Here is a 25235-nt window from a genome sequence, read left to right as displayed (position 1 = left end):
TCACAAGTCATGACCAAATCAATTGGCGCAGCCTTTGCAATAAACACAAATGTCCTAGAATTGTGAATTAGGGTTTTAGTTACTGGTAGTAGGGTTTGATTGCTGGTCATTAAGTTGCAAGGAGGAAGGAATAACTTGAGAAACATTAAAAGATGGACAAAAGTTGGAATTAAAAGATTTTCTTACTATATTTCTATATTTGCAACTATAGTGTTAGAATTAAACCTTCAATTTCTTCATTTTTAATTGCGTTAGATATGCTTTCAATAAGTGCAGCATAATCATACTCTTGTGGTAAACCTTCAAGGATTTAATCAATGTGCTTCTACTGTGAAACAAATCACAAATTGGAGAGTGAATCAACAAATTGGGGAGTGAATCAAAGAGAGCTATAATTTGAAGAAGAAACCATGATTATCCGAAGTTAAGTTCTATTAGTTTGAACTGAGTTGATGAGACTTGGTGAGATGAAAGTAGGAATGAATCTTCTCCCTTATCTTGTTGTAAGAGTGAAGAGAACCTAGAAAACAGAGCAAACTGATCTTGACAAGAATGATTGAAGCCATATGAGAAGCTCCTGATCTTGTTCCTAAGCAAGATAATTATAATTAAACCAATGAATTTCGAGACCTTGTTTGGTGAGTAATTTACGAGAGAGAACAGAGAATCAGAGAGAACAGAGAAACTAAAAGTGTTATTGATATTATGAAAAGCTTAATAACATTTTGTACAGACACAATATTTATAGAAATACAAGAATATGAGAGAGGACAACTGTATATCAGAAAGGACAATTGTAAATGACATGTCTACGAGTGTTAATATACACTGCACTAACCACAAATGTTAACATTCACTACAATAACAACCCCTCTCAAACTTAAAAAGAAGATTTTTCAGAAAAAAAGCCACCACATTGAGTTTGGAATGTAGAAGAAAGAATCCGAGTGGAAGATAGAGGTTTTGTGAGAGCATTTGCCCACTAATCAAGAGCAGGAACATGTAAGACTTGTAGCTGCTTCAGTAAAATCTTCTCACGAACAAAGAACACATCTATTTCCATGTGTTTGGTCTTATGTGAAAAATTGGGTTATGGGCAATAGAAACGACACTCTGATTGTCACAGTAAAGTACAGGAGAACTGAAAGGAACTTGGAGTTCAGTTAACAACTTAGAAATCCATGAGAGTTTAGCAGAAGTTTGAGCTAGACTTCGGTATTTAGCTTCAGTACTTGATCTAGCAATAACTTGTTTTCGTGACCACTAGGATATTAAGTTTGGGTCGAGAAAAATATGTAGATCGTCTATCATCAACATCAGATGCCCAATCAGCATCACATAATGCACGCGGAGAGGCAAAACTTGGAAAAGATGCTGGCTGAAAATGCAGACCATAGAACAATGTACCCTTCAAGTAGTGCAAAATGCGTTTGACTACATTTCAATGGGAATCAAGAGGATGTGCCATAAACTGACAGACTTTGTTGACAACAAAGCTAATTTCAAGCCTTTTCAAAGTAGCATACTACAACGCCCTCACCACAGACCTGTATAATGTAGGATCAACAAAGAGATTCACACCATGTTTAGACAATTACAATTAGAGACCATGGGAGAGGAGATAGTGTGAGCTTTGGCCTTATGAGTTTTTTGAAGTAAATCCCGAATGTACTTAGTTTGAGTCATCACAACTGATTGATCAGAAAAATGTTTGATTTCCAGACCAAGAAAATACTCCAATTGACCAAGTTGTTTTAAAGAGAAGGTGGCATTAAGACTGCGTGAAATATGATGAATGAGAGAGTTGTCAGTGATGATGATGACATCAACATAGACGAGAAGATAAAGCACATCAGAAGCTTTGTTATAGATAAACAAAGAGGTGTCACCAGTAATGTTAATAAACTCAAGCTGATGAAGAGTGTGTTGTAAACAATTGAACCACTGTTTAGGGGCTTGCTTGAGCCCATAGAGAACTTTATTTAACTTGCAAACCAAAGATTTGTCAGCTACCTCAAAGGCAGGAGGCTTCTACATATAAACAGTTTCTTCCAAAACATCATTCAGAAAGGCATTATTAACATCCAGTTAAAAGAGTTTCCACCCACAAGAGAGAGCAATAGTTAAAATGATGCGAATGGTAACAAATTTGATATCGGGGAAAAGGTTTCATGAAAATCAAAACCAGCCACATGATGAAACCCCTTGGCTACTAAACGGGCCTTATACTTATTAATAGAGCCATCAACATTTTCCTTGACCCTAAAAATCCATTTACAACCAACAACTTTGTTGTTAATAGGTAAAGAGACCAAGTCCCACGTCTTCTGATTCATTAAGGCATCATGTTCATGTTGCATAGCCTCTTGCCAAGCAGGATCTTGAAGGCCCTTTTTAACATAGGTGGGCTCAGAATGATATAATAACAAAGAAGGGTGAATTTTGGGTTTAAAGATACCAGACTTAAAACGAGTTTGCATGGGGTGAGAAATACGAGTTGGTGCAGGTGAAGGTAAACATTGTAATGGTGGGGAAACAACACTATTAGAAACAGCAGGAGACACTTCTGTTGTGGAAGCAGAAGCAGAATTAGATGCTGGAGAATCAGAGGATGATGAAATGGGATGTGAGTGAGGTGAAGAGAGATTAGGATTTAAAGTGAAGTATTGACTAAGATGAGGAATGGGATCAGGTACAGTGGGAAACATACGAGAGTAAGGAAAATTGGATTCATCAAACACAACGTCTTTTGAGATGAAGATTCGGCCATTCGAAGATAAACACTTGTAGCCCTTGTACCTGAAATCCAATTTATGACTATGATAGGGTTGTAAAAGAGGAAAACAAGAACACCCAAAAGTCTTGAGAGAAAGATAATTAGGATTTTTGTGAAATAAAACCGAATATGGAATAGCAAAATGAAGAGAAGATGTAGCAAGCCTATTGATTAAATAAACTGCAGTAACAAAATCATAATCTTAGAATTTTAAGGGAAAAGAGGCGTGGTGTAAGATTGTAAGGCCCAACTCAACAATGTACGACGCTTCCTTTCTACTGTGCCATTTTGATGATGAGTGTGAGGGCAAATAAGTCTATGAACAATGCCCTGATCAACTAAAAAATTTGTGAAAGACCGATACTCATCAACCCAATCAGATTGAACACTTTTAATTTTAGTGTTTAACTGCAACTCAACTAGTTTCTTAAAGGTTTGAAAAACGGACAGAGTGTCAGATTTGTTTTTAAGAGGAAAAATCTAGGTGCACCGAGTGAAAGCATCAATAGAAGAAACATAGTACTTATAGTCAGCATAAGAAGGAATATGAGCATGTCCCCATAAATTGTTGAAAATTCTAAGGGAGAATAGGCAGAACAAGAGTCTGAAGAGGGAAGTCTATGCGACTTTCCAGCACAACAAGAACTACAGAAACTAGAGTTATTCATTGGAGAACCGAAAACAAGAGACGATCAAGTAGTAGTGGAATCAAGATCGTCAAAGAAAAGCGCTCATGATACCATAATAGATTATGAGAGAGAACAGAGAAATTGAAAGTGTTATTGATATTATGAAAAGCTTAATAAAATTCTGTGCAACACAATATTTATAGAAATATAAGAGTACAAGAGAGATGACAACTATATAACAAAAAGGATTGTTGTACCTTACATGTGTCTATGAGTGTTAACATACACTGCACTAACCATGAGTGTTAATGTACACTACACTAATAGTGAGAAATCGTGAAACAAATGAAGAACAACAATATTTTAATATGCAGATGAGGAGCCTTGCTTAAAGGCTTAATTTGTTGAAGTCTGAACAAAATAATCTTTTGCCATAAATGAAAAATTGAGAGGGGCAAATGAGAGAATTCACAAGGGAGCAAAGGAACTTGTTGATGACCTTGGACAGATGGGAGCAAATGCAAAAAGAAGGGAGTGGGAGAATCAAAATAACCAACTCATGTTTTAGAGTTTAGGTCATGAGTAGGCCCTAATATGTATCTTTTCTGTTAAAGAGAGAGGATTATGGATGGATTGAACAATTATCTTCTCCTTTGAATATTCTTCAACACTTTTTCTTCTTGGTAGTCTCTTTTGTTTATTTTTTTTTGCTATGGTTTTTGACAAGTAGTTATTTCCTCTATAAGAAACATGTTATTGGTCATGGTATGCAGAGACACCCAATACCACCACTTTTCACCACACCATTTTTGTTAGCCCATAACATTTTTTCGTCAAGCTTCTCTTGGATCTGATGAGAGACAATACGCAGAGTTTTCTATGAAATCTCTAAGGGCAAATAACATTGAGAATGTATTGTTGTGGCATGAATTGAGTTGTTTATAAAAGGCAGAGAAGGAGGTTAAGGATCGCGAGAGGGGGGCTTATGGTTTTTGGAAATCATGGAAGTATCAAAATGTATACCACGTTGAAGAATTGATAGAGAGAGATGTATCAAATAGTTGTATACCACTTTACTGGGATTTTTGAGAATGATAAGCATCTGGTATTTGTTGCTCATCAGAGAAAGGAGAGAGGTGAAAGGAAGGGGCAGCCATGGAAATGTGCTGAAATTAGTCAAGGGTAAGGGAGGAGTCTTAGACAACTGATAGGTGACAGCTGTTAGAATAATTATTAAGTCTATTCGTAGAATCATAAAGACGTTCAATATCATTCACAAAAATGTTCTGAACTTTCTTCCAAAATGAGTTACAGGTTTTAAAGGCTCTTTGTGTTCCCAATAGTTTTGGTTCAATAGACTGCCACGATAGGGCACACAACTGGTATCAACTTGCTTGAATTGTTCAGCTTTCTCATAAGGCACATCACTTCCATCTTGATCAAGGTGGTCATGATAACCTTGGCCAAGGAACCACATTTCAGTAGATGCAAACCAAAAGAGGTAATTTTTTCCATTTAGTTTCTCGGAAGTAAAAGGACTTCCAGAGAATGAGACAACAACTCTGGTAGACATTTCTTTAGACAAAGAAGAAGAAAACAACTACGGTAGAGAAAACCATAGGATGACCTTCGCTAGGATGACTTTTGGACATCGCGAAATGAAGTTTCAATGGTCAAAACAAAGATAGGGAGCTTCGACGATACCTGTGATGGTGGCGTGATGAAGTTTTGACGAGGAGAAGGCAACATGTGGGTGACACGCACCTAGCTGCAGCGGATAGAAACTTAGCGAATAGTGGTGCGTGGCGATGAACTAGCTTCCCGGATCAGCGGGGTTGACCATCGCTAAGAGAGACAATTCAAATCCCGTGGTTGCTGGAAGAAACTGTGACAGCGGACGGCAGCGATTGCTGACAAAAGGCAAACTTGGCGAGATAATGTGCCGGAGATGACTAAGACCAGCAGAGCAGGATCAACCAGCTCTGATACCAACTTAAGGTTAAAAGAGAGAGAAAATATATTTATTTTGGGGGGCTTGAAAAACCTTCTTATGATCTTCTATTTATAATGAAACAAAACAGATACAATAGGAAGATTAGATGAAAGATCAAAAGACTGCCTTAGACCCCTAGGTTCAGAACTAGGTCCAGCTAGAAGAGGTTCCGAACACATTACTCCCTACTTTTAGACTTTAATAATTACTCTAACATCCATAGACTTAATTATTATTCTAACAGCAGCCATTAGAGAAGTGAGTGTGGGAAGGATGGGAAGAGTTGTTGTGAGTATGGTGGAGGGAGGGGATGAAGGAGTATAGAATCTGTGAAAGTAATTCTAAGAGGTTTAGATCTTGAGGCAGAGCATAAGAGTTGAGTTTTTGTTTTGTTTTCAATCTTACCTCTATCACTCTCTTCTTATATTCTTATAATTAGAACATTGCTCTATAATACTGTTTACTTCTACTGGTGTGAATACTAGGATCTATCACTTTCTTTCCTTTTTTTTTTTGAAAATCTGTAGGTTGAATGTGCATGCCATAAAAGGCCAGTCTTTGGGTGATAACTACAATGTTCTGTGCTTTTTTCTCTCCTTTTCTCCTTCACATTTTGTACCTCAGCTCTGACATTTTTTTCTTTATTTTTTTAAATTTACAGAATATGGGGATGTAACTGACATTTACAACTGGTAGACTCACTCATCTTCCACACTTTAGCACTATTTTTTCTCTTGGACAGTCTGGTTACAATGATCTACCATGTCAATCTATTATTCTTTTTTTTTTCTAATTAGGATTTTCTATTGTTTACATGCACTGTCACTATGGAGTTGGCATACTGAATTAGTCTTAGCCACACACAGGCAATGTTGTAACTTGTTGGAGTGTTTTTTATACTCTCTTGTTTGCCAATATACATACCATATTTTTAACTGCAGTGATACATTTAACGAGAACTCCCCGCCTACCAATGATCCGGAATATATATCAACTCTTGGAGCTGCAGTATATAAAGGGATTTCCAAAGGTGACAAGGATGCTGTCTGGTTAATGCAAGTATGCTTCATTTGACTCAGGATCTTCTGGTTTCCTTTTTAATTCCTTATGTACCTGATAGAAGACTGAAATTTGCTGTTTAGACTCACTTATTAAACAGAAAATTAATCAGAAACTGCCCGAGAGTAGTAACATCTACAAAGTGTAACACTGTTGGAAAAACTTTCATATGCACTTCTCTCCCCACTTCTTTCACACAGGGCATTTTCTATTCAAATTTTACATAGTAACTGCTCCTAAAAACTTAATAACTACCTACCATCTGACCTTATATAAAATAACGGCTCCTAAAATATATAACTGAACTTAATTAAACAAAACAGTCAATTAGTAGACTTGAGAGTTTGAATTTGAAAGCTTAAGAGAAAGTAATCAGTATATACAAATACGATAGGAAGTAACACTTCTATAACACTTTCTCTCATACCGGAGCATATAACTTATAAGTTATATATGTATGAACGAACTGAATGTGGGTTCTTTTGATAGACTTTGGTAGATGTTGGCAATTTGATAATTTGTATTGGTAAATTCAATATTATTTTCCTTGGATAGTAACATCCCAAACAAAAATGGTAGACTATCTCTGCATGTTTAATTCTCTCGTAACACAGGATTAGAGACAATGTAAAGGGTTGCCTAATCATCCCAATACAACTTATTTGATGAACTTCACAGAGTTTTACCTCTTGAAGATGTTATTAAATCCACGCAAGTTCTAAAGTAAAGGCCATAGTCCTATATTTTCGTTTTGTATTGAATCAAACAACAACATTTTGTTTCTTACACTTCAAAGAGATGATTTCCACTTATGAATATACAATATATAGTGTTAGGGTGCTTATCTATGGGAGGACCTGGGTAATCAACATCACAATATCTAGAAATTGAGTATTTGGGCTATCCTCATACAACAACCGCTATCTTAGAGCCTAATGTATCAAAGATGTGAATTACAAAATTCCAATGCACAAAGTACTTGAATTTGAATGATAAAAATCAGTGAGTTGTACTCAACTAATGTCTGATTTTATACATATACACATGCATACATACATATTATATATATATATATATATATATATATATATATATATATATATTGTGTGTGTGTGTACTTTAAATTGAATGAAGATGGTGGAAAAACTCTTCCTTGTTCACTTTATATAAAGCTAAATTTAGAGGGGCCTGTGTGTGAAAGAGAGAAGAGTACATTACAAGGAAAAGGTGTACCCTATAAAACTCGATGCTTGGGCTAGGTTCACACACCCAAAAATAGCAGCTTTATGTCACTTATACAATACAATACCAGTCATAAATGCTGCTAATCCCATTGATTCCTTGTGTTGTTTAATTCTAATTTTATAGGCATCTCAAATTTAGAAACAACTGCTCTAAAGTGAAAGTGCACGAGTACATCTACGTATGAATTTTTGTGGTTTAAGACATAACAGTATATTTTAATTTGAATAAGACATAATAGTGTACTTTAATTTGAATGAAGAATTGTGGAAACACTGTTTCTTGTACAGTTTATATAAAGCTAAATTTAGAGGGGCCTTAATCTCTAACCCCAAAGTAAACTACCTTGATGCCTCCATTATCTTCAAAAATATCCCTCTCGGTACCCAGTTCCAGAAATGTTATAATTGATATTATTTTTGTTATTTTGTGTAAATTTCTTGTATTTGACAAATATATATGAATTTTCAGGGTTGGCTCTTCTACTCTGACTCATCATTTTGGAAGCCACCTCAAATTAAAGTATGACATCTGAAACAGACAAGATTCCTTCGGTTTTCTTCAGAAAATAGGCCCTACCAGAGAAGCTTAAGCCACTTGTTTTGTATATGAAATTCATCTGTGTAGCGTAATTAGGGTTCATAAATTTTCACAGAATAGAGAGAAGTTGATTTCATAACAAGTGAACGAATGATTACAAACTTAATATTTGATGTTAGCTTTATACAGCTCAACTAGTCTTTAACTAACCTCTAACTAAATGACAATTGTTAGTTAGATGTAGAACCTAAACTAAAAAATAAAATGGAGCTGAGTAATTACTATGTAAACAAAGGGAAAATACAACACATAGATGCCGAGTAAAACTCTATACTCTAGAGGGGTGAAACTTCCTATGAAATCTGCCTATTGATAAACATACGTAAATGAAGGACTTGTAGGTGCTTTAAAAGCACCTACTGGCTGTTAGAATAAAACAGAGAAAGAGGCATAGGCTGAATTCCTAATGTGTGTAAATTGTTACATCTAAATAAAAAATATATATAAAGAGATGAGCCTAAGCCGGTTACATCTAACACTTGTCCTCAAGTTAATGCATATAAATTGTATATATCAAACTTGTTACAAATATAATCATTTCGAGGTCCCTATAATGATTTAATAAAAACATCTGCTAGTTGATTATTAGAATTAACAAACTTAGTCTTCATATCTGCAGGTACAATCTTTTTTTGAATAAAATCACAATCAATCTCAATATATGTGGTCCTTTCATGAAAAAGAAGGCAATGTTCAAATCTATACTCTAATAAGTCTCAAATGGTCAAAATATTACCCTTTCCAGATTGTACTTTTTGCATAATTTCTCAAATAGAGTCAAGCAAAGCCAGAATACAAAGGCAGTATTGGTTAGGAAAAAATCAACATTAGATGTGTAACCTCACTGGGTGAAATTTTCTTATTTGCATTAAATATAAACCCACTGTTGGTAGAATGATTCTCATAAGATTGATACCTTCATCACATATTTATTTCCCTGGAGAAAATTAATATCATTAAAACTCAGTTAATCATCAGTGGGCTTTAACATAATACAGATTAGTAAGATGTGGTTAGATATAGATTAATATGATGAGCTCAGATGAATAAGGTTTCTCTTGTGAGTATTGTGAAATTTCAAAACAGTATGATGATTATTGTCTTCAGCTACTAAAGCATTTTGGCAAAATGACCATCAACTTCTTATTTCAAAGTGGTAGTAGTATTAGGATCCCACAGAACTCAAGTATCATACTCTTTATGTATTATAAATCTTTGCTTGCATCTTCTTTCTGGTTGCACTCTGGAAGGTAATTCTGTTTAATGCCAACCCAGCATCTTCAAATTGATTTTTTTACTGTGATAATATGTGCAGGCCCTTTTACACTCTGTTCCATTTGGAAAGATGGTTGTTCTTGATCTGTTTGCTGATGAAAAACCAATATGGAAATCTTCTTTTCAGTTTTATGGTACTCCTTATATCTGGTAATTACTTTATTGTTACCTCTTGTTACTGCTTTCTTTACAGAAATACAATATTTTAAACTGTTATGCTTTCCCAATCATACTCTGCATCAGGTGTATGCTTCATAATTTTGGTGGCAATATTGAAATGTATGGAACCCTTGATGCAATTTCTTCTGGGCCTGTTGATGCTCGTGTCAGTGCAAACTCAACAATGGTACTGGCAATATTTTCTGTATCACATGAACATATTGGCATTTATGATATCAACAATAGCTTGAGTTTTTATTAGTTAGAACTTAGGAGCCAAAATGGGACAAGCACGCCAATAAACTCTATCTTTGTTTTAGCATAAAATATTCAGATGTTATCTGAAAAAAGGAACATTGAGTGATTATGTTGATTTATGACTTGTACATTTTGTTTTTAGATTTTTGTTAATTTTTTGGCAGGTAGGTGTTGGTATGTGCATGGAAGGAATAGAGCAGAATCCCATTGTTTATGAGTTGATGTCTGAAATGGCATTTCGTGACAAGAAAGTTAAAGTTCCGGTAATGTTCATATGCTCTCTACTCCAGTTGTTTTGTTTGAATTTGCTTGGGAAATTCTCTCGGCCTCATGAATAGTTATACTTTAACATTGCTTATTAAAATCCCTCAAATATATGGTATTTACAAAGTCATGTCTAGAAAGTATGAGATTCCTATGTTCCTATTTTACAGATTAGGTTCTTCAAGTAGTCATACAAGAGCTAACTGTTTTAGCTGGAGAGTCCATTACCTTATAACTTTTAAAATCCCATAATTCCAGTGTGGTGGATTTGTCAAGAGGAAAGACAATTCTGTGTTGGAAACGGTTTTTCTCAATTAAGTATAATGTAAATGGATAGCTCAATTGGTAGCCAAAGGTTTTACCTTAACTTATTGAGTTGACTACTTGGAGACTTTTGCACCTAATGCAAATACTATCATGGTTCTCTTATCATTGACAACCAATATTGACTGGTCGGCAACAATTAGGTTTTTAGAATCCTTTCTTAAAAGGAGGGTTGGAGAAAGTAGTACACATTGATGCACAACCAGGCTTCAAATCAGATTTCCAACGGAAAGTTACAAGCTTGAGAAGTCACTATATGAGTTGAAGTAATCACCTAGAGCTTGGTTTGAGAGATTTAAATAAAAAACAGGCATATGTGTAATTTCAAAGGTAGGTTCGGTGTGCAAATCATATATATCCATGACATAGTGGTCAGGAGGGATAACTTGCCTGGAGAAATAAATCAAAGGAGTGCTGAATTTGAAAATAAGGATCTTGGGCCTCTAAAACATTATGTGAGTAGAATTATTCTTTATGGATTGACAGTAATCCTTGTCGCTAAGCTCTATCAAACAAAACTAAGTTACCTCCTCATCAATCGAGCATAGGATTCAACCTAGGCCAGTCCAAGGAGAGCTAGAGAATGAGTTCATTGATTGTGTTGAAAGACAGATTTTTGAGGATTTTCAGAAGTAAGAACAGAAAGTAGTAATAACTAAAATAATTAGAATGCAATTAACACTATTAAATACAGACTGTGAAACTAGAAAACAAAAATGCAACTAAACCAGGACTGTGAAATGAGCTCTGTAATAGTCAAACTAAGGTGCAATGGAAATTGAAAATAAAAAAGCCAAGAGAAAAAAACAAGTACTATGCAGTCAATTTAATGAAATCACAAATGCAACATCAAAACAGAATTTAACTAAAAAGAGAAATGTGTAACAGAGAACAAAATAGGTACTACTTTCAGTAAAACTGGGAAAATAAAAAGGCAAGATTGGAATGTAAAGTGCAGCACAGATTAAGTGAAATGCATGATCAAACTAAACTGTAAAAGTAGATATCAAAAGAAAAGCATCAACAAAATAGCAAGTGCTCAAAAAGATGAAAAAGGCAGCAAATAGCATGGTAAAACAGTGCAGAACCAGTGGCCGAAATAGTAGTTCAGAAAATCAGAGATTAACACTGGATTGGAGTTCATTGTGCAAAGTCAACCATTGATCTCAGCACTACTAGATAAAACACATACAAACCTAGAATGTAGAACTAAAAATGAGGTGAAGATCAAGAAAATCAGAGGCAATGGAACAGTGAGAAATAAGTATAATACGAGGGACTATGGCTACCCGAGAGTGAGATTACTTCGTTCCTAAACTGGAAATTGCAATAGAAAGCTAGAAGAAATTGATGAATATTCATTCTCATAGCATAAGAAAAACTTCAGAGAAAAAAAATTGAAAAGCTACCCGAGTGTATTAACCATTACACTCTTCCCCTGAAAAAAAAATTGCACAAAAGCTTAGAGAAAAACTGAGTTACATGCGTTGCTATTTTATTTTAAAAATTCTGAAAAACGAGAAAACTGTAAAAAGATGAGGTCTCTCTGTGTCCCCCCTCAGCTGAGATATTCTTCACTAAAATACAAGAAAAGCATCCCTAACTAATTTTCTGAAAAGGTTCTGATAAAGCTGCTGAAAAGGCTGCTCCAAATCTCCAAAAACTGTCAAAAGCTGCCTTGTGTGTGTGTGTGTTCTGCCTTGGCTGCTGCATGGTCCTTTCCAGCTTTTTTTCATTCTGTTGTGGAAAGATGGCTCAACTGCCTTTGGTTTTACTTTTTTGGGCGATTCCAGTGTCCAGCCCAATTTACAAATCAGGAAAGGAAGACTTTGCCGTAGTAATTGTTATTTATTTACACTGAAACACGAATACAACAAGCTAATCTCTCTCTGGCCTTTGCAATCTGCCTTCATCTTCAAACTTCAACTGCGACCAGCTCAATTGCAAAAAATTATGTTCTTGTGCTTCAATTAAAGTTCGGAGTCAGCATTCCAATCAAAAGGTTTCAGCTCAATAGGGCACCTGTTGAAGAAATTATGAGTGAAAGAGTTAACCAAGGTCAAAGCATCCCAAGTTTCATATTTCGGCTATAAAACATGTATCTTAGACCATTTTCACCACAACTCCCAAAACACCTAAAAAGTGCAAAACTGAGCTAAAAAAGGAATATGACAGGAATAAAAGTCCTAAGATGATGCAGCAAGCCTTAGTATGAGAACATGAGAATTGGGTTATCATGGATCTAGGAAAAGAGAATAATGGTCTCTCAAAGGAGATACATCTCAGACCTTCCCATACAGACTAGAATGCATCAGTATTACTCAAAACTATGTCTAGCATGACAAAACCAAACATGTGAAATGTAAATTTTAAAGAAGAAAGAATTTCAAGGAGTTATTTGCATGTCCTTTGTTCCAAACCCTCGACAATAGGAAAAATTATTTACTAAAGTGCTGTTTAGACCCAATTTTGAATTTGTTGTATTGAAAGCAAGTTGGGCATCTTAAATATGTGTGTGTACCAGCTTCAGGAGGGTGTTGCTATAGTTTACATTTTTTTTTCTTTTTTGGATAGTTTTTGAAGAAGCTGGAAAAAATAAAATGATATCCATAATTCTGATTTGATCCTTGATTTTCTCCTATAATTTAATTTAACTTCTATTGCATAGTATTTCTCTAACCAATTCTACTTATTTATGCAATCATTGCAAATTTTAACTCCATTAATAAATGAATATGAAAATCATTATTTTCTCCTAAACTACAAGTTGATGCACATTTAAAATATAGGTTTAGATCTTTTGTCGAAATTAATTTTGTACATATGATTGAAACCTTGGTACATGGATTGATTTTTATTATCCTTGTAGGAATGGATCAAGAGTTATTGCAATAGACGATATGGTAAAGCTGTTCATCAAGTTGAGGCTGCTTGGGAGATTCTTTATCATACAATTTACAATTGTACTGATGGAATTGCTGTATGTATTTCATGTATTAAATTATGTTTATTAATCATCCTATAATATCTTTGTTGCATTTATAGAGTATTTCAGATTACCATATATGATTTGTTTCCTTGTTTAATTACAGTAAGTCTTCTTCGTATCGGTTGTCTTAGGCTTGTTCTAGCAGTTTAGTGCACTAATATATGACCTAGTATTTTATTGTAAATAAGGCCATATATTTTCTACTACATTATAACACCATATCAACATTGTTAGAATGTAATTATTCATTAACTGTTACAGATTTGTTAATCTTTAGCTGTTGCAGATCCTAGGAAATCAGGGCCATTGATCCCTGATTATTAGGCAAAAATTTATTGTATTTCTTGAAGAGATTTCAGATAAATGAAACAGTGAAAAACTTGTCACTGTTACTGTTTTACTACTGTTTATATAAGAAGATAGTAAGCAGAATACAAAGAGTCAAGGCCCAGTCCTAACCCTAACCCTAAAGAAAGGATCCCATACATGATAAATAAAATATTACATCTCAACACTCCCCCTCAAGCTGGAGCATATAGATCATATGCTCCAAGCTTGGAACATATAAATTGAATTCTAGGCCCTCTTAAAGATTTAGTCAGAATGTCTTCAAGTTGTTCATTAGAGCCGACAAACTCTGTAACAAGATCCTTGGATAGTAATTTCTCTCTAACAAAATGACAATCAATTTCTATATGCTTTGTTCTCTCATGAAACACCGGATTGGAGGCAATGTGAAGGGCTGCTTGGTTGTCACAATATAACTTCATCTGCTCATTTTCACAAAATTTCAACTCTTGAAGGAGTTGTTTAATCCATACTAGTTCACATGTAGCTAGAGCCATAGATCGATATTCCGCCTCTGCACTAGATCGAGCAACAACACTTTGTTTCTTACTTTTCCAAGATACAAGGTTCCCTCCAAGGAATACACAATACCCTGTGGTAGATCTTCTATCAATTGGACAACCAGCCCAATCTGCATCACAATACGCTTCAACTTGAGTACTTCCCTTGTTCTCATACAACAATCCTTGTCCTGGGTTCCCTTTTACATATCTGAGAATGCGAATCACAGCATTCCAATGATCAATGTGGGGATTTTGCATAAATTGACTAACAACTCCCACTGGATAAGAAAGATCAGGTCTTGTTATAGTAAGGTAGATGAGTTTTCCAACCAACCTTCTATATCTCTCTGGATCTGAGAAAAGTTCACCTTGATCTCTTGTTAATTTTTGATTTAAGTCCATAGGGCTATCAATGGGCTTGCAATTTGTCTGACCTGTTTCTTCCAAAATATCAAGAGCATATTTCCTCTGTGCAATGATGACACCTTCTTTTGATTGCGCCACTTCAATACCAAGAAAATATTTAAGACGACCCAAATCTTTGGTCTGAAAGTGGCTAAACAAATGGTTCTTCAATTGAGCAATTCTAGTGATATCATTTCCTGTGATAACAATATCATCAACATAAACCATAAGATAAACACATTTGTCAGGAGAAGTATGACCATAAAATACTGAATGATCCGCTTCACAACGTTTCAATCCAAAATTCTGCACAACACGACTAAATTTACCAAACCAAGCTCGAGGAGATTGCTTCAAGCCATAGAGAGAACGATGCAACTTACAAACTAACCCAGACTCCCCCTGAGCAACAAACCCAGGAGGTTGCTCCATGTATATCTCCTCTTCCAGATCACCATGAAGAAAGGCATTTTTAATGTCCAACTGATACAGAGGCCATTGGCGAATGGCAGCCATAGCAAGGAAAAGACGAACAGAACTTATTTTAGCCACAGGAGAAAAAGTATCACAATAGTCAAGACCGTAAACCTGAGTATACCCCTTAGCGACGAGACGGGCTTTGAGTCGGTCTACAGCGCTAGTCGGACCAACCTTAATAGCATAGACCCATCTACAGCCCACAGACTTCTTACCAGGAGGAAGAGAGACAAGTTCCCAAGTCCCACTGTGTTCAAGTGCCTGCATTTCATCAATCATGGCTTGTCTCCATCCAGGATGACCAAGTGCCTCATCAACATTCTTAGGAACCTTAATGGTAGACAAGGAGGAAACAAAAGAGAAATATGGAGGAGACAAACGATGATAACTCAAAAAGTTATAAATAGGATGTGGATTACGAGTAGAGCGAGTACCTTTCCGAAGGGCAATAGGCCAAGTGTGATCGGAGTCAAGAGAAGATGAAGAGGATGAAGGATCCATGATTCGAGAATCTGGTGGAGAAGGATTTGAGTCACAGGGGTCTTCAGGCAAGGAAGGAGTCACTGGAGTGCGACGCTGATATGTGAGAAGAGGTGGTTGAACAATGTCATTAGCATTTTGAGGTTGAGTTTCAGGAAGAACCAAGGGATCACAGGATGGTAAAGGAAGGACTTGTTGAATAGATGAACTCTCCTCCATGGAGGACAAGAAAAAAGGTGTGTCCTCAAAGAATGTAACATCAGCAGACATATAATACCTTTTGGTTAAGGGAGAATAACATTTATACCCTTTCTGAACGCGAGAATATCCCAAAAAGACACACTTAATAGCCTTTGCAGAAAGTTTATCAAGACCTGGAGAGACATTATGAACAAAACAAGTACATCCAAACACACGTGGAGAAACACGATACAAAGGATCATTTGGAAAAATTATCGAGTGAGGAATTTTATTTTCAATAGAAGAAGAAGGCATCCTATTGATTAGAAAACAAGCAGTGAGGACTGCATCTCCCCAATGATGAATAGGAACATTGGTATTCAACATGAGAGAGCGTGCAGTTTCGATAAGGTGTCTATTCTTTCTTTCGGCTATGCCATTTTGTTGTGGAGTATGAGGACATGTTGACTGATGTAAAATTCCTTGGGAAGATAAAAATGAGGAAAACGCAGCAGAAAAATATTCCTTAGCATTATCACTTCTGAGAATTTTAATTGTCTTCCCAAATTGGTTCTTAATTTCATTAAAGAAGGACACAAATATGGATAAAAGTTCCGATCTTTCTTTCATTAGATAAACCCAAGTACATCGAGAGAATTCATCAATGAACGTTACAAAATAGTTAAAACCAAAAGAAGTGACACGACTTGGTCCCCAAACATCAGAATGAACAGTAGAAAAAGCAAAATTACATCGTGTCTCAGACTTTTTAGGGAAGGAAGATCTAACATGCTTTCCTAACTGGCACGATTCACAATCTAAGGCTTGAATGTGTTTGAGACTCGGAACCATCATCTTCAACTTAGACAAATTTGGGTGACCTAAACGATCATGCAAAAGTTTTGGGGATGAAGTTGCAAAACAAGATACTGAGGAGCTTGGTTTTAGGAAATAAAGTCCCCGTGACTCATGTCCTTCTCCAATCAGACGACCCGTACCATGTTCCTGTATAGCAAAGGAATTAGCAGCAAAGTTTACAGAACAATTTAAGGAACGAGTCAATTGACTCAAAGAGATTAAATTGTAAGGACAATGAGGAATGTACAAAACAGAGTTTAAATTTAGTGAAGGTGATAAAGAAACTTTGCCAATTCCTTGAGATGCCACTTTGGATCCACTTGCAACAGTAATAAAATGAGGACTTTTGGGAGAGGAAATGGAGGAAAATGAGGAAATGTTACCAGAGACATGATCTGAGGCACCTGAGTCAAGAATCCATGGACTAAGACCTTCCACAGATTGAGAGATGCATGCAGTTGACATTGAAGAGGATGGGCCAGGATTGTTGGATTTCTCAGATTTGTACCTCAAGAATTCTTGGTACTCTTCATCAGAAATTCTAGATTCTGAATGATCAGACTTGGACACATGAGCAGCTTTATCGGGAAAACCATGTAAGGAATAACACTTGTCTTGGGTATGGCCCATTCTATTACAATATGAGCATTGAGGATGCCCACTTCGACCACCACGTCCTCCACGGTTGCTCCGACCTCCTCCTCTTCCTCGTGGTGCTACCATTGCTGATGTTTCAAAAACATCAGTTGAACTTTCATCTTTGACCAATGTAGGTACACGAAGAAGTCTAGTAACTAAGTTGTCCATCGAAGGGATTTGATCACCGGCTAAAACTTGATCACGCACATGATCAAAAGTCGAGTGTAGGCTCCTCAGAATTAAGACCATGTAAAACTTATCAAGTTTTTTGTTGATATCTTCTAATGAATCAGCCACAAAAAAACTCTTCAATTCTTCTACTGCAGCCCTAGCCTTTCCTATATGAGAAACCATATCATGATTGATTTGTTTGAGTGAGGCTACTCTTTGAGTTGCATCAAAGAGGCGTTGAATGTCGTTAGCAAAAATATCTTGTGCCCTTTTCCAAAAAGAGAAACATGTCTTGTAAGGTCTCAAAATGTCTAAGACCTCTTGCTCAACTGATTGCCATAAAACAGCACACAACTGAAAATCCAATTTCTGCCACTTAGGTTTCTCTTCCTCTGAAATATTAGAGACCTCTTTTTCAAGATGATCATGATAACCTTGACCAAGAAACCACAACTCCACCGAAGCTGACCAAGAGGAGTAATTTTTCCAGTTCAGTTTCGCAGAGGTAATAATAGGAGTAGCTGATAGAGAGGGAGACATTCCACCCGTAGACATTCCACTACAGTTCTTAGGCTGCTTGTGTCTAGTTGTAGTTTCAAGGTCAAGGTCATGACAACCACTTGACCAAACAAGCGAAGGATATTCCCGGCACTAATCAAGCAGTTATAGTTTCAAGGTCAAGGTCATGACGACCATTTGACCAAACAAGCAAAGGATATTCCCAGCACTAATCAAGCCCAATGGAAGCAAATTGATTCCTCTTTGTGTAGCATTCTCTAGTTCTCCACTGATGGCAAATTGCAACCCCAATATCAAGCTTTTACTACCTATTTTGATGTTTGGAACAAAGTCTGAGAGTCTTTATTCTAATGATGTTCAGTTCGTCTTTATAACATTGTCTCCAACCTTATTGTTGAAATATGTATTAAGTAGTGCACTCTATGAGTTGTACCTAGGAGTCTAGAATAGTCTTTTAATCTTCTCATTGTATTAGTTTTCTATCATTATAAATAGAAGATCACAAGAGGGATCTCTCAAGCCCTCCAATTCTATATTTTCTTTGTTACTAATCTCAACTCTGATTTTTGTAAAGTGTTAGAATATAATCAGCTGTTATAGATTTCTAGGAAATCAGCTGTTACAGATTTCTAGGAAATCAACTGTTACATAATCTCCGAAATTAGTATAAATACATATTGTGTGGTCTGCATTAGACACACAATACATTCAGAACATATAAAATTCTATATAATTCTATATGGTATCAGAGCCAAGTTAGAGTCTATCCTAGCAAGATTTTTTGGGCATATTGTTCCACCCACTATCGGACCACCAATTTCTAGTCCCACGCACGAGATGTATATACCTCGGTGTGAGGGGGGTGTTGGAAGTCCCACATCGACTAGAGATAAGACAATTTCATAGTATATAAGTGGGGTGCAAACCTCACCTTATAAGCCAGTTTTGTGGGGTTGAGTTAGGTTTAAAGTCCACTTCTAACATACATTAAGAACATATACAATTCTATATAAAGCTTGAAGACCATGATATACAAACCTATCTTAGTAGAGTTTGATTGTTTAATTGCTGATTTTGATGCCCTTGTGCCTAGTGATGCAGACAAACATGTTGAACAACATGGAATTTTTTTTGTGATTGTTCCATCTTATGACATTTTTAGTGAACAATTACTTTACCTCTTAGTTCCTTCCATGTTTGGGCATTCTCCACTTTGGATATTGTGTTCTTATTGGAGGAAACAGGATCTCATGGAGAATAAAAAAGTAAAACATAGTGGTTAGATCCAATGCAGAAGCAACATTTCATGCTATGGCAGCAGCCACTGGTGAGCACATGGAATGTTTTTGTGATTGTTCCATCTTATGACATTTTTAGTGAACAATTACTTTACCTCTTAGTTCCTACCATGTTTGGGCAGTCTCCACTTTGGATATTGTGTTCTTATTGGAGGAAACATGATCTCATGGAGAATAAAAAAGCAAAACATAGTGGTTAGATCCAATGCAGAAGCAACATTTCATGCTATGGCAGCAGCCACTAGTGAGCTTACCTAGCAGAGGCAACTACTACAACAACTAAAAATTGAGGACATCCATGAACTAATCACTCATTGCACTACAGTCTAACTTTACATAAGTGAAGTATTCACAAAAAAACTCTAGTCAAATCTAGCATACAATCTTTTATAAAATGCAGTTAGAAGCTTGAGAATATTTTTTCATGCAAGTCTCACGTAATATGCATATATTACATTAGGTTCTTCTGTGTTGCTTTGTTCTATTTATAGTCGTCTTGAAAGGATCGTTGTAGCTTGTGTGTTTTTCTTTGTCCTTTGTGTCAATGCTTTTATTAGCTTGACTTTTCAATGACAACTTTCATTGTGACGCTCAACTTGCATGGTGAGAAACACCTTTTACTCTGGATCTTCTTCTGTGTTTCTGACATCACCATATTGAGAAACACCTTTCTTTGACTTTTAAGATTTAATACGTAAATAAACTCAAGGATGCTTGCCACTGAACATGGATTTAATCCAATTCGATTATATAATTGTGAATGTTTGCATCCAAGAGAAGAGCATGGATATGGAAACAAGACAAAAGACAAGTAGAGAAGTGGAGATGCAAGAGAATGAGGAATTTGACTAACGAGAAGAGATAAAAGAGAAATTTGAAATAACTTATGAGTTGATGGAAGGTGTTCCTATCACTTAAAGGATGATTTAAGATAATTGATGAAAGAGTCGCCACTTGATTTAATTATGCAAGATAAGACTTAAGCAGGAAGAGAACTTTCTCTTCAAAGGAACTCTTACTTAATTCAAATATATCCAAAGTTGTATACAAAGGGAAGTGATGACTATTTATAGCCAAATATCTATCCTAAATGGAACTCTAATATGCCTTGAAATTACATATAAAATTCTTGTTCTAGAATTCTAACGTTTTGCCAAAAATTTATGTACAAAGAAGAGGGAAAATATTAAATTTTAAAATGCAAATCCTAGATCTAGATTAAGGGCTAAGATTGGTATATGCTTCCCATGCTAATGCCTAAGTTTGGCCAAAAATTTGATTTGGTCCAACTAGGTTTCGTTGACTCCAAAAATGTTCCTTGTTTTCCAATGTTCACATTCCCTGGCCTTTTTGGGCTAAATAGGCCCACATACAAAAAATACTATTTACACCTGTTTTACAAATGAAAGTAAATTTTATTCTACAAACAAATGTTTTTATTTATTTAAAACTAATAAAGATCCTCTTTATTCATACACTCATCACTACCCCACCAAAAACGAAAACAAAATGAAATGTGATCTGCATGTTTTCTGTTTAACTGCATGTTCTAGCTGCCAAAAGAAATTTCACCCATCTGCAATCTTATCAGCTTCCTTTTTTGGTTGCTGGTAGTTTTCATTTTCATTTTTAGGGCAGCATAGAGAACGGATATGAACTTTACCTAGTTCTAGATACCATGTGTGTTGTAATTAAGAAGCGGAAGAATTTGTTAATGGACAAAAACCAAGAGGGGGTGAATTGATTTATTAATAAAAATAGTACTTTTAAAGTTTTTTCAAATTTTACCGTTTAAATTAAATTCTCAGTTTCTGTATATGCAACAACAAATAAATTAAAGAGATAGGAAAGAAGATTCAACACAAATATTTATATTGGTTCGGTTCAAAAAATCCTACGTCTAGTTGTTAATCTCTTTAAATGAAGAGATTACTTAATCACTATAAAAATCAGAGTACAATCAGATTAAAAGATTAAGGAAAAGAAAATACCTCTCTTGAAGACACAAGAGATGAAAGAATACTTCCTTCTGAATACACAGAGAACCTGACCAGCTTTCCTAGCAACAGCAGCAGCACCCAATCTCCCAAGGAAAATTTATCGTTCCACTCACACTAGGTTTTTCAAAGTTCTTTTAAGAACACCGAGAGAAACTCTTTGCAATCACAGCACTAGAACTCTTCTAGTTCTCAAAAAGGTAAGTTTACAAGAGAAAATGAGTTCTATTTAAAGTCATTCGAAACTAAGTCCAGTAGCTGAAAAGGCAAATCCAAAACTGCCAAAGATAATCGATTATCACTTATGATAATCGATTATTCTGGTGTGTTATTTAAAAACAAAAGATTGAACAAATAATCGATTATCCAGGGAGACAATCGATTATTCCAGTGGATTTTTTTAAAATTGAACACAGCTTAAGATTATCACAACGAATTTTAAAAAAAATAAGAGAACCCAGAGAGATTAAGAGCATGCTGCTAATTCTAAGTCAATCTAAACTACTTTACAACATGATTAACTTATTTCAGAAGAAGACTTTAAACATTAAAAGCTTATCTTCAAATTATCTTCTAATTTTCTTTGTCATGATTCAAAATCTCTATGTCTTCTGGTTTAGCCAACAATGTGTGGGACTTAATTCTTCACTGCAGTCCATAGTAGCATAGTTTTAATAAAGTGCCAGTGGTGGGTCATGCCAGAGAAGATGGTGACCGACAAGATAAAGATGAAGAGGGGTGAGAAAAGGAAGTGAAAAAAACATAGAAATATGATGCCATATTGATGTTGACAGAATTGATAGTGAAGAAGAGACACAATAATAAGGAACAAAATTGATACCTAATCATGAGAAATATTTGCTAAGATATTCGTATTAAATCATATGATATCTCCCTATTTAATGTAATCAATGTTGGACCACCTCATTAAACAGTAGCCAGGTCTTGATGTTGGTATCATGTAAAACTTTTTCTGTTTCATGTTTGTATTGGTGAGATACTAGGTCCTCTACTTATGATGGACATTTTTGTGCAAGCAAATATTGCCTTTTTGTGTGTTTGGATATTTGTGTATGTGTGGGTGGCAGGAGATCTTAGGTCCATAATGGAGAAGGAAGAGTTGTATTGTAGTTCCTTTTGTTCAAATCAACATCGAATATGCATATTGATTGGGACAATTTGTGAATTATGTCAGGACCATAATCATGATTTCATTGTAGTGTTTCCTGACTGGGACCCATCAACAAATTCTAAAACTGGCGTATCCAACACCCAGAAGAAGATTAACCTGTTGCCACCTGGAAATAGAGGGTACTTATTCCAGGAAACAGCCTCTGATAAGCCACAAGCTCATTTGTGGTACCCCACTGATGATGTAATTAAGGCATTACAACTATTCCTTGCTGGTGGGAAGAATCTTTCTAGAAGTCTCACATATAGGTAATCTATTGAATATATACTAAATTTAATTTCTCTTTAATCACTTATCAATTATTAACATGAACTATAATGTTTAATTTTTCTTTGTAATCCCCTGTACTTTGTAAACATCCATCTTCCATAATTGACTAAGGTAGACCAATTTCTCTGCATGTCATGATACCAGATTACTCTTTCTAATTACTTTTTCAATAGTAGTGTTCAGGATAATCAGGAAAACAATTTAAGAGCAAAAGTTGGATAATGCACCCCTTTTTAGGTATCAAACTTATAGAACTAGAGGTGTCGATTTTATTTGGTGGGAGGGAATTCTACTTGATATTTCTTATGATTTGTGGAGATGGTCTTCCACATTTGAGATTTTCCTAGTAGGTTTTTCCTTTATATATGCTATTAGGAATGCTGCAGATGATTGATATAGGTTATAGTGTTTTTTTTTTTAATTGAAACTCATGCTAGGCATTTTTTTTTGTTCACAAAACTTTACACATGCACACACAGTGAACATGAGAGATAAAAGGAGCAAATGATTTGGTCAACTATATCAAAAGTGCTGTCATCTTTCTGACAGGTACGACCTGGTTGACTTGACACGGCAAGTATTATCAAAATTTGCAAACCAGATATACTACAAGGCAGTTACTTCGTTTCAGAAGAAGAACATTGAAGCTTTGCAATTTCACAGCAATACGTTCCTTCAACTGATAAAAGATATTGACGTACTGCTTGCTTCAGATGATAACTTTCTTCTTGGAACTTGGCTTGAGAGTGCTAAGAAACTGGCAGTCAATCCAAGTGAGAAAAGGCAGGTATGGGACATGTATTTATCTAGTGTTAGAAGTTCCACATCAGTTAAGGATAAGATAATTTCATAATATATAAGTGGATACAAACCTCATCTTACAAGTCAGTTTTGTAGAGTTGAGTTAAATTGACCCTTGACTTCAGAAAATCATTTGGATTTTGTTGAAATTGATGATTTAAATTTTATTTAGTTAGCATGTTCTACTCACTATTATTAGAAGTTAAAATATAACAATCCATTTGGCAGCTTGAGGTGATCATTTGACTCACTACTATTGAATGTATCTGAATTGAAGGCATATTATGAAACCACAACAACATAGTTTCAAAATTGTTGGTGAAATAAGTGCCGCACTCTAATGACTACAATATCTTCTTGTAACTCAACAATTTTTCCTAACCCAACAACTTGAAAATATTGAATTTTCAGATTTAATTTGCCTTCTGTTGTCATTCAATACAATTCCATTTTGTTTCTCATTTATTGATTGTTCATAAATTAAGTCATTATCAGTCCAGAAAGAAAATGAGATAATTTAATACATTTACTTTTGCCCCACAGTATGAATGGAATGCAAGGACACAAGTGACAATGTGGTTTGATACCAATGACACTACTCAGAGCAAGCTCCATGATTATGGTAAAAAAGCCCTTTCAAACTTGGCTATGCTATTCCATCATTTTTAATTCATGTTTGATGTTTTCTATTTGTCTGGTTTCTGATTAGCCAACAAATATTGGAGTGGAGTTACGGAAAGCTACTATCTCCCTCGAGCTTCAACCTATTTTAGTCATTTGATAGAAAGCTTGAGACAAAACAAGAAGTTCAAGCTGATTGAGTGGCGAAAACAATGGATTTCACAGTCAAACAAATGGCAGGAAGGTAATGAGCTCTACCCAGTAAAGGCCAAAGGAGATGCTCTAGCCATCTCTCAAGCTCTCTATGAAAAGTATTTTGCAAAATAAATTGATAAACTTTTAAATTGGAGAACATCATTGCACACACCTATTTACATTCTCCATATTGGACTGGTTCTTGTGTTCATGTGTTTGTTGTGTTCATTTGTTATTTTCCTATACTTGGCAGTGGTAATACAATATCTCAATAATTGAGTTTTGAGCTAGATGTGTGTTCCAAATGAATTCTTAGCCAATTACGTACATGCTATTCTTAAACGATGAAAAAGAGTAAATTCTGATGTCATTCCCGAAGGTTTTTCAGATTGAATCTAGTTTCCTGCACCCCAAATAATATATGGGCGAACCCCCATAATTTTCAAGATGATCTTTTGTCTTATCTTTCATAAAAAAGTGACTTTTGGATTACCCATCTATATCAATTAATTTATATACTTTATATAATACATATACACAGTAACAAATATATGCAATATATGCACTAGTCACGGTACTTCTTTATTTAGGAATTGAAAGAAAAAACCCTTTTAACTTAGTGGTAGAGTAACGTTAAGGTGTAAGTCATCGATTCAAATTTGATGAGTGGCTTTTTACTTCTTTTGTTTTTTTTAAAGCAATAGTCTTTCTAT

At 35.3% G+C, this 25235-nt stretch overlaps 2 protein-coding genes across 3 annotated transcripts in view; one reads left to right on the top strand and one right to left on the bottom strand.

Moving 5' to 3' along the window:
• LOC114191922 (alpha-N-acetylglucosaminidase) overlaps window positions 1-24812 on the top strand; it is a 31884-nt gene extending 7072 nt beyond the window's left edge. The window contains exons 9-19 of one of the 2 annotated variants that reach the window (XR_003606040.1): window positions 6060-6090; window positions 6340-6457; window positions 8171-8221; window positions 9615-9724; window positions 9818-9920; window positions 10156-10254; window positions 13449-13559; window positions 22639-22883; window positions 23455-23688; window positions 24250-24328; window positions 24416-24812. Coding sequence is in view for 1 of the 2 variants with exons in the window: in XM_028081380.1 (XP_027937181.1) it covers window positions 6060-6090; window positions 6340-6457; window positions 8171-8221; window positions 9615-9724; window positions 9818-9920; window positions 10156-10254; window positions 13449-13559; window positions 22639-22883; window positions 23455-23692; window positions 24250-24328; window positions 24416-24654 (1424 nt within the window). In the remaining variant the exon portion in view is untranslated. Of the gene's footprint in view, window positions 1-6059; window positions 6091-6339; window positions 6458-8170; window positions 8222-9614; window positions 9725-9817; window positions 9921-10155; window positions 10255-13448; window positions 13560-22638; window positions 22884-23454; window positions 23693-24249; window positions 24329-24415 lie in introns of both variants that reach the window. The other variant, XM_028081380.1, reaches the window with a different exon arrangement.
• LOC114191934 lies at window positions 16812-18175 on the bottom strand. Its single transcript, XM_028081392.1, has 2 exons — window positions 17224-18175; window positions 16812-16966 (listed from the first exon to the last, which is right to left on the bottom strand). Exons 1-2 carry the CDS (start codon window positions 18167-18169, stop codon window positions 16929-16931), a joined length of 984 nt encoding a protein of 327 aa, XP_027937193.1. The 5' UTR covers window positions 18170-18175; the 3' UTR covers window positions 16812-16928.
• Window positions 24813-25235: the final 423 nt, after the last annotated feature.

This window comes from Vigna unguiculata, chromosome 1 (assembly GCF_004118075.2).
Source record: "Vigna unguiculata cultivar IT97K-499-35 chromosome 1, ASM411807v1, whole genome shotgun sequence".
In the NCBI taxonomy this organism is placed as follows: Eukaryota; Viridiplantae; Streptophyta; class Magnoliopsida; order Fabales; family Fabaceae; genus Vigna; species Vigna unguiculata.
The sequence above is the reverse complement of the archived record's forward strand: the minus strand, read 5'-3'. Positions and strand labels throughout refer to the sequence as shown.

Excerpts from the sequence above, each read along its gene's own strand:
- LOC114191934 (XM_028081392.1), bottom strand. The coding sequence starts at position 18,169 with ATGTCTCCCTCTCTATCAGCTACTCCTATTATTACCTCTGCGAAACTG. Across the intron at positions 16,967-17,223 it reads TCCATGGATTCTTGACTCAG|GAACATGGTACGGGTCGTCT; the intron begins GTGCCTCAGATC and ends TTTGCTATACAG.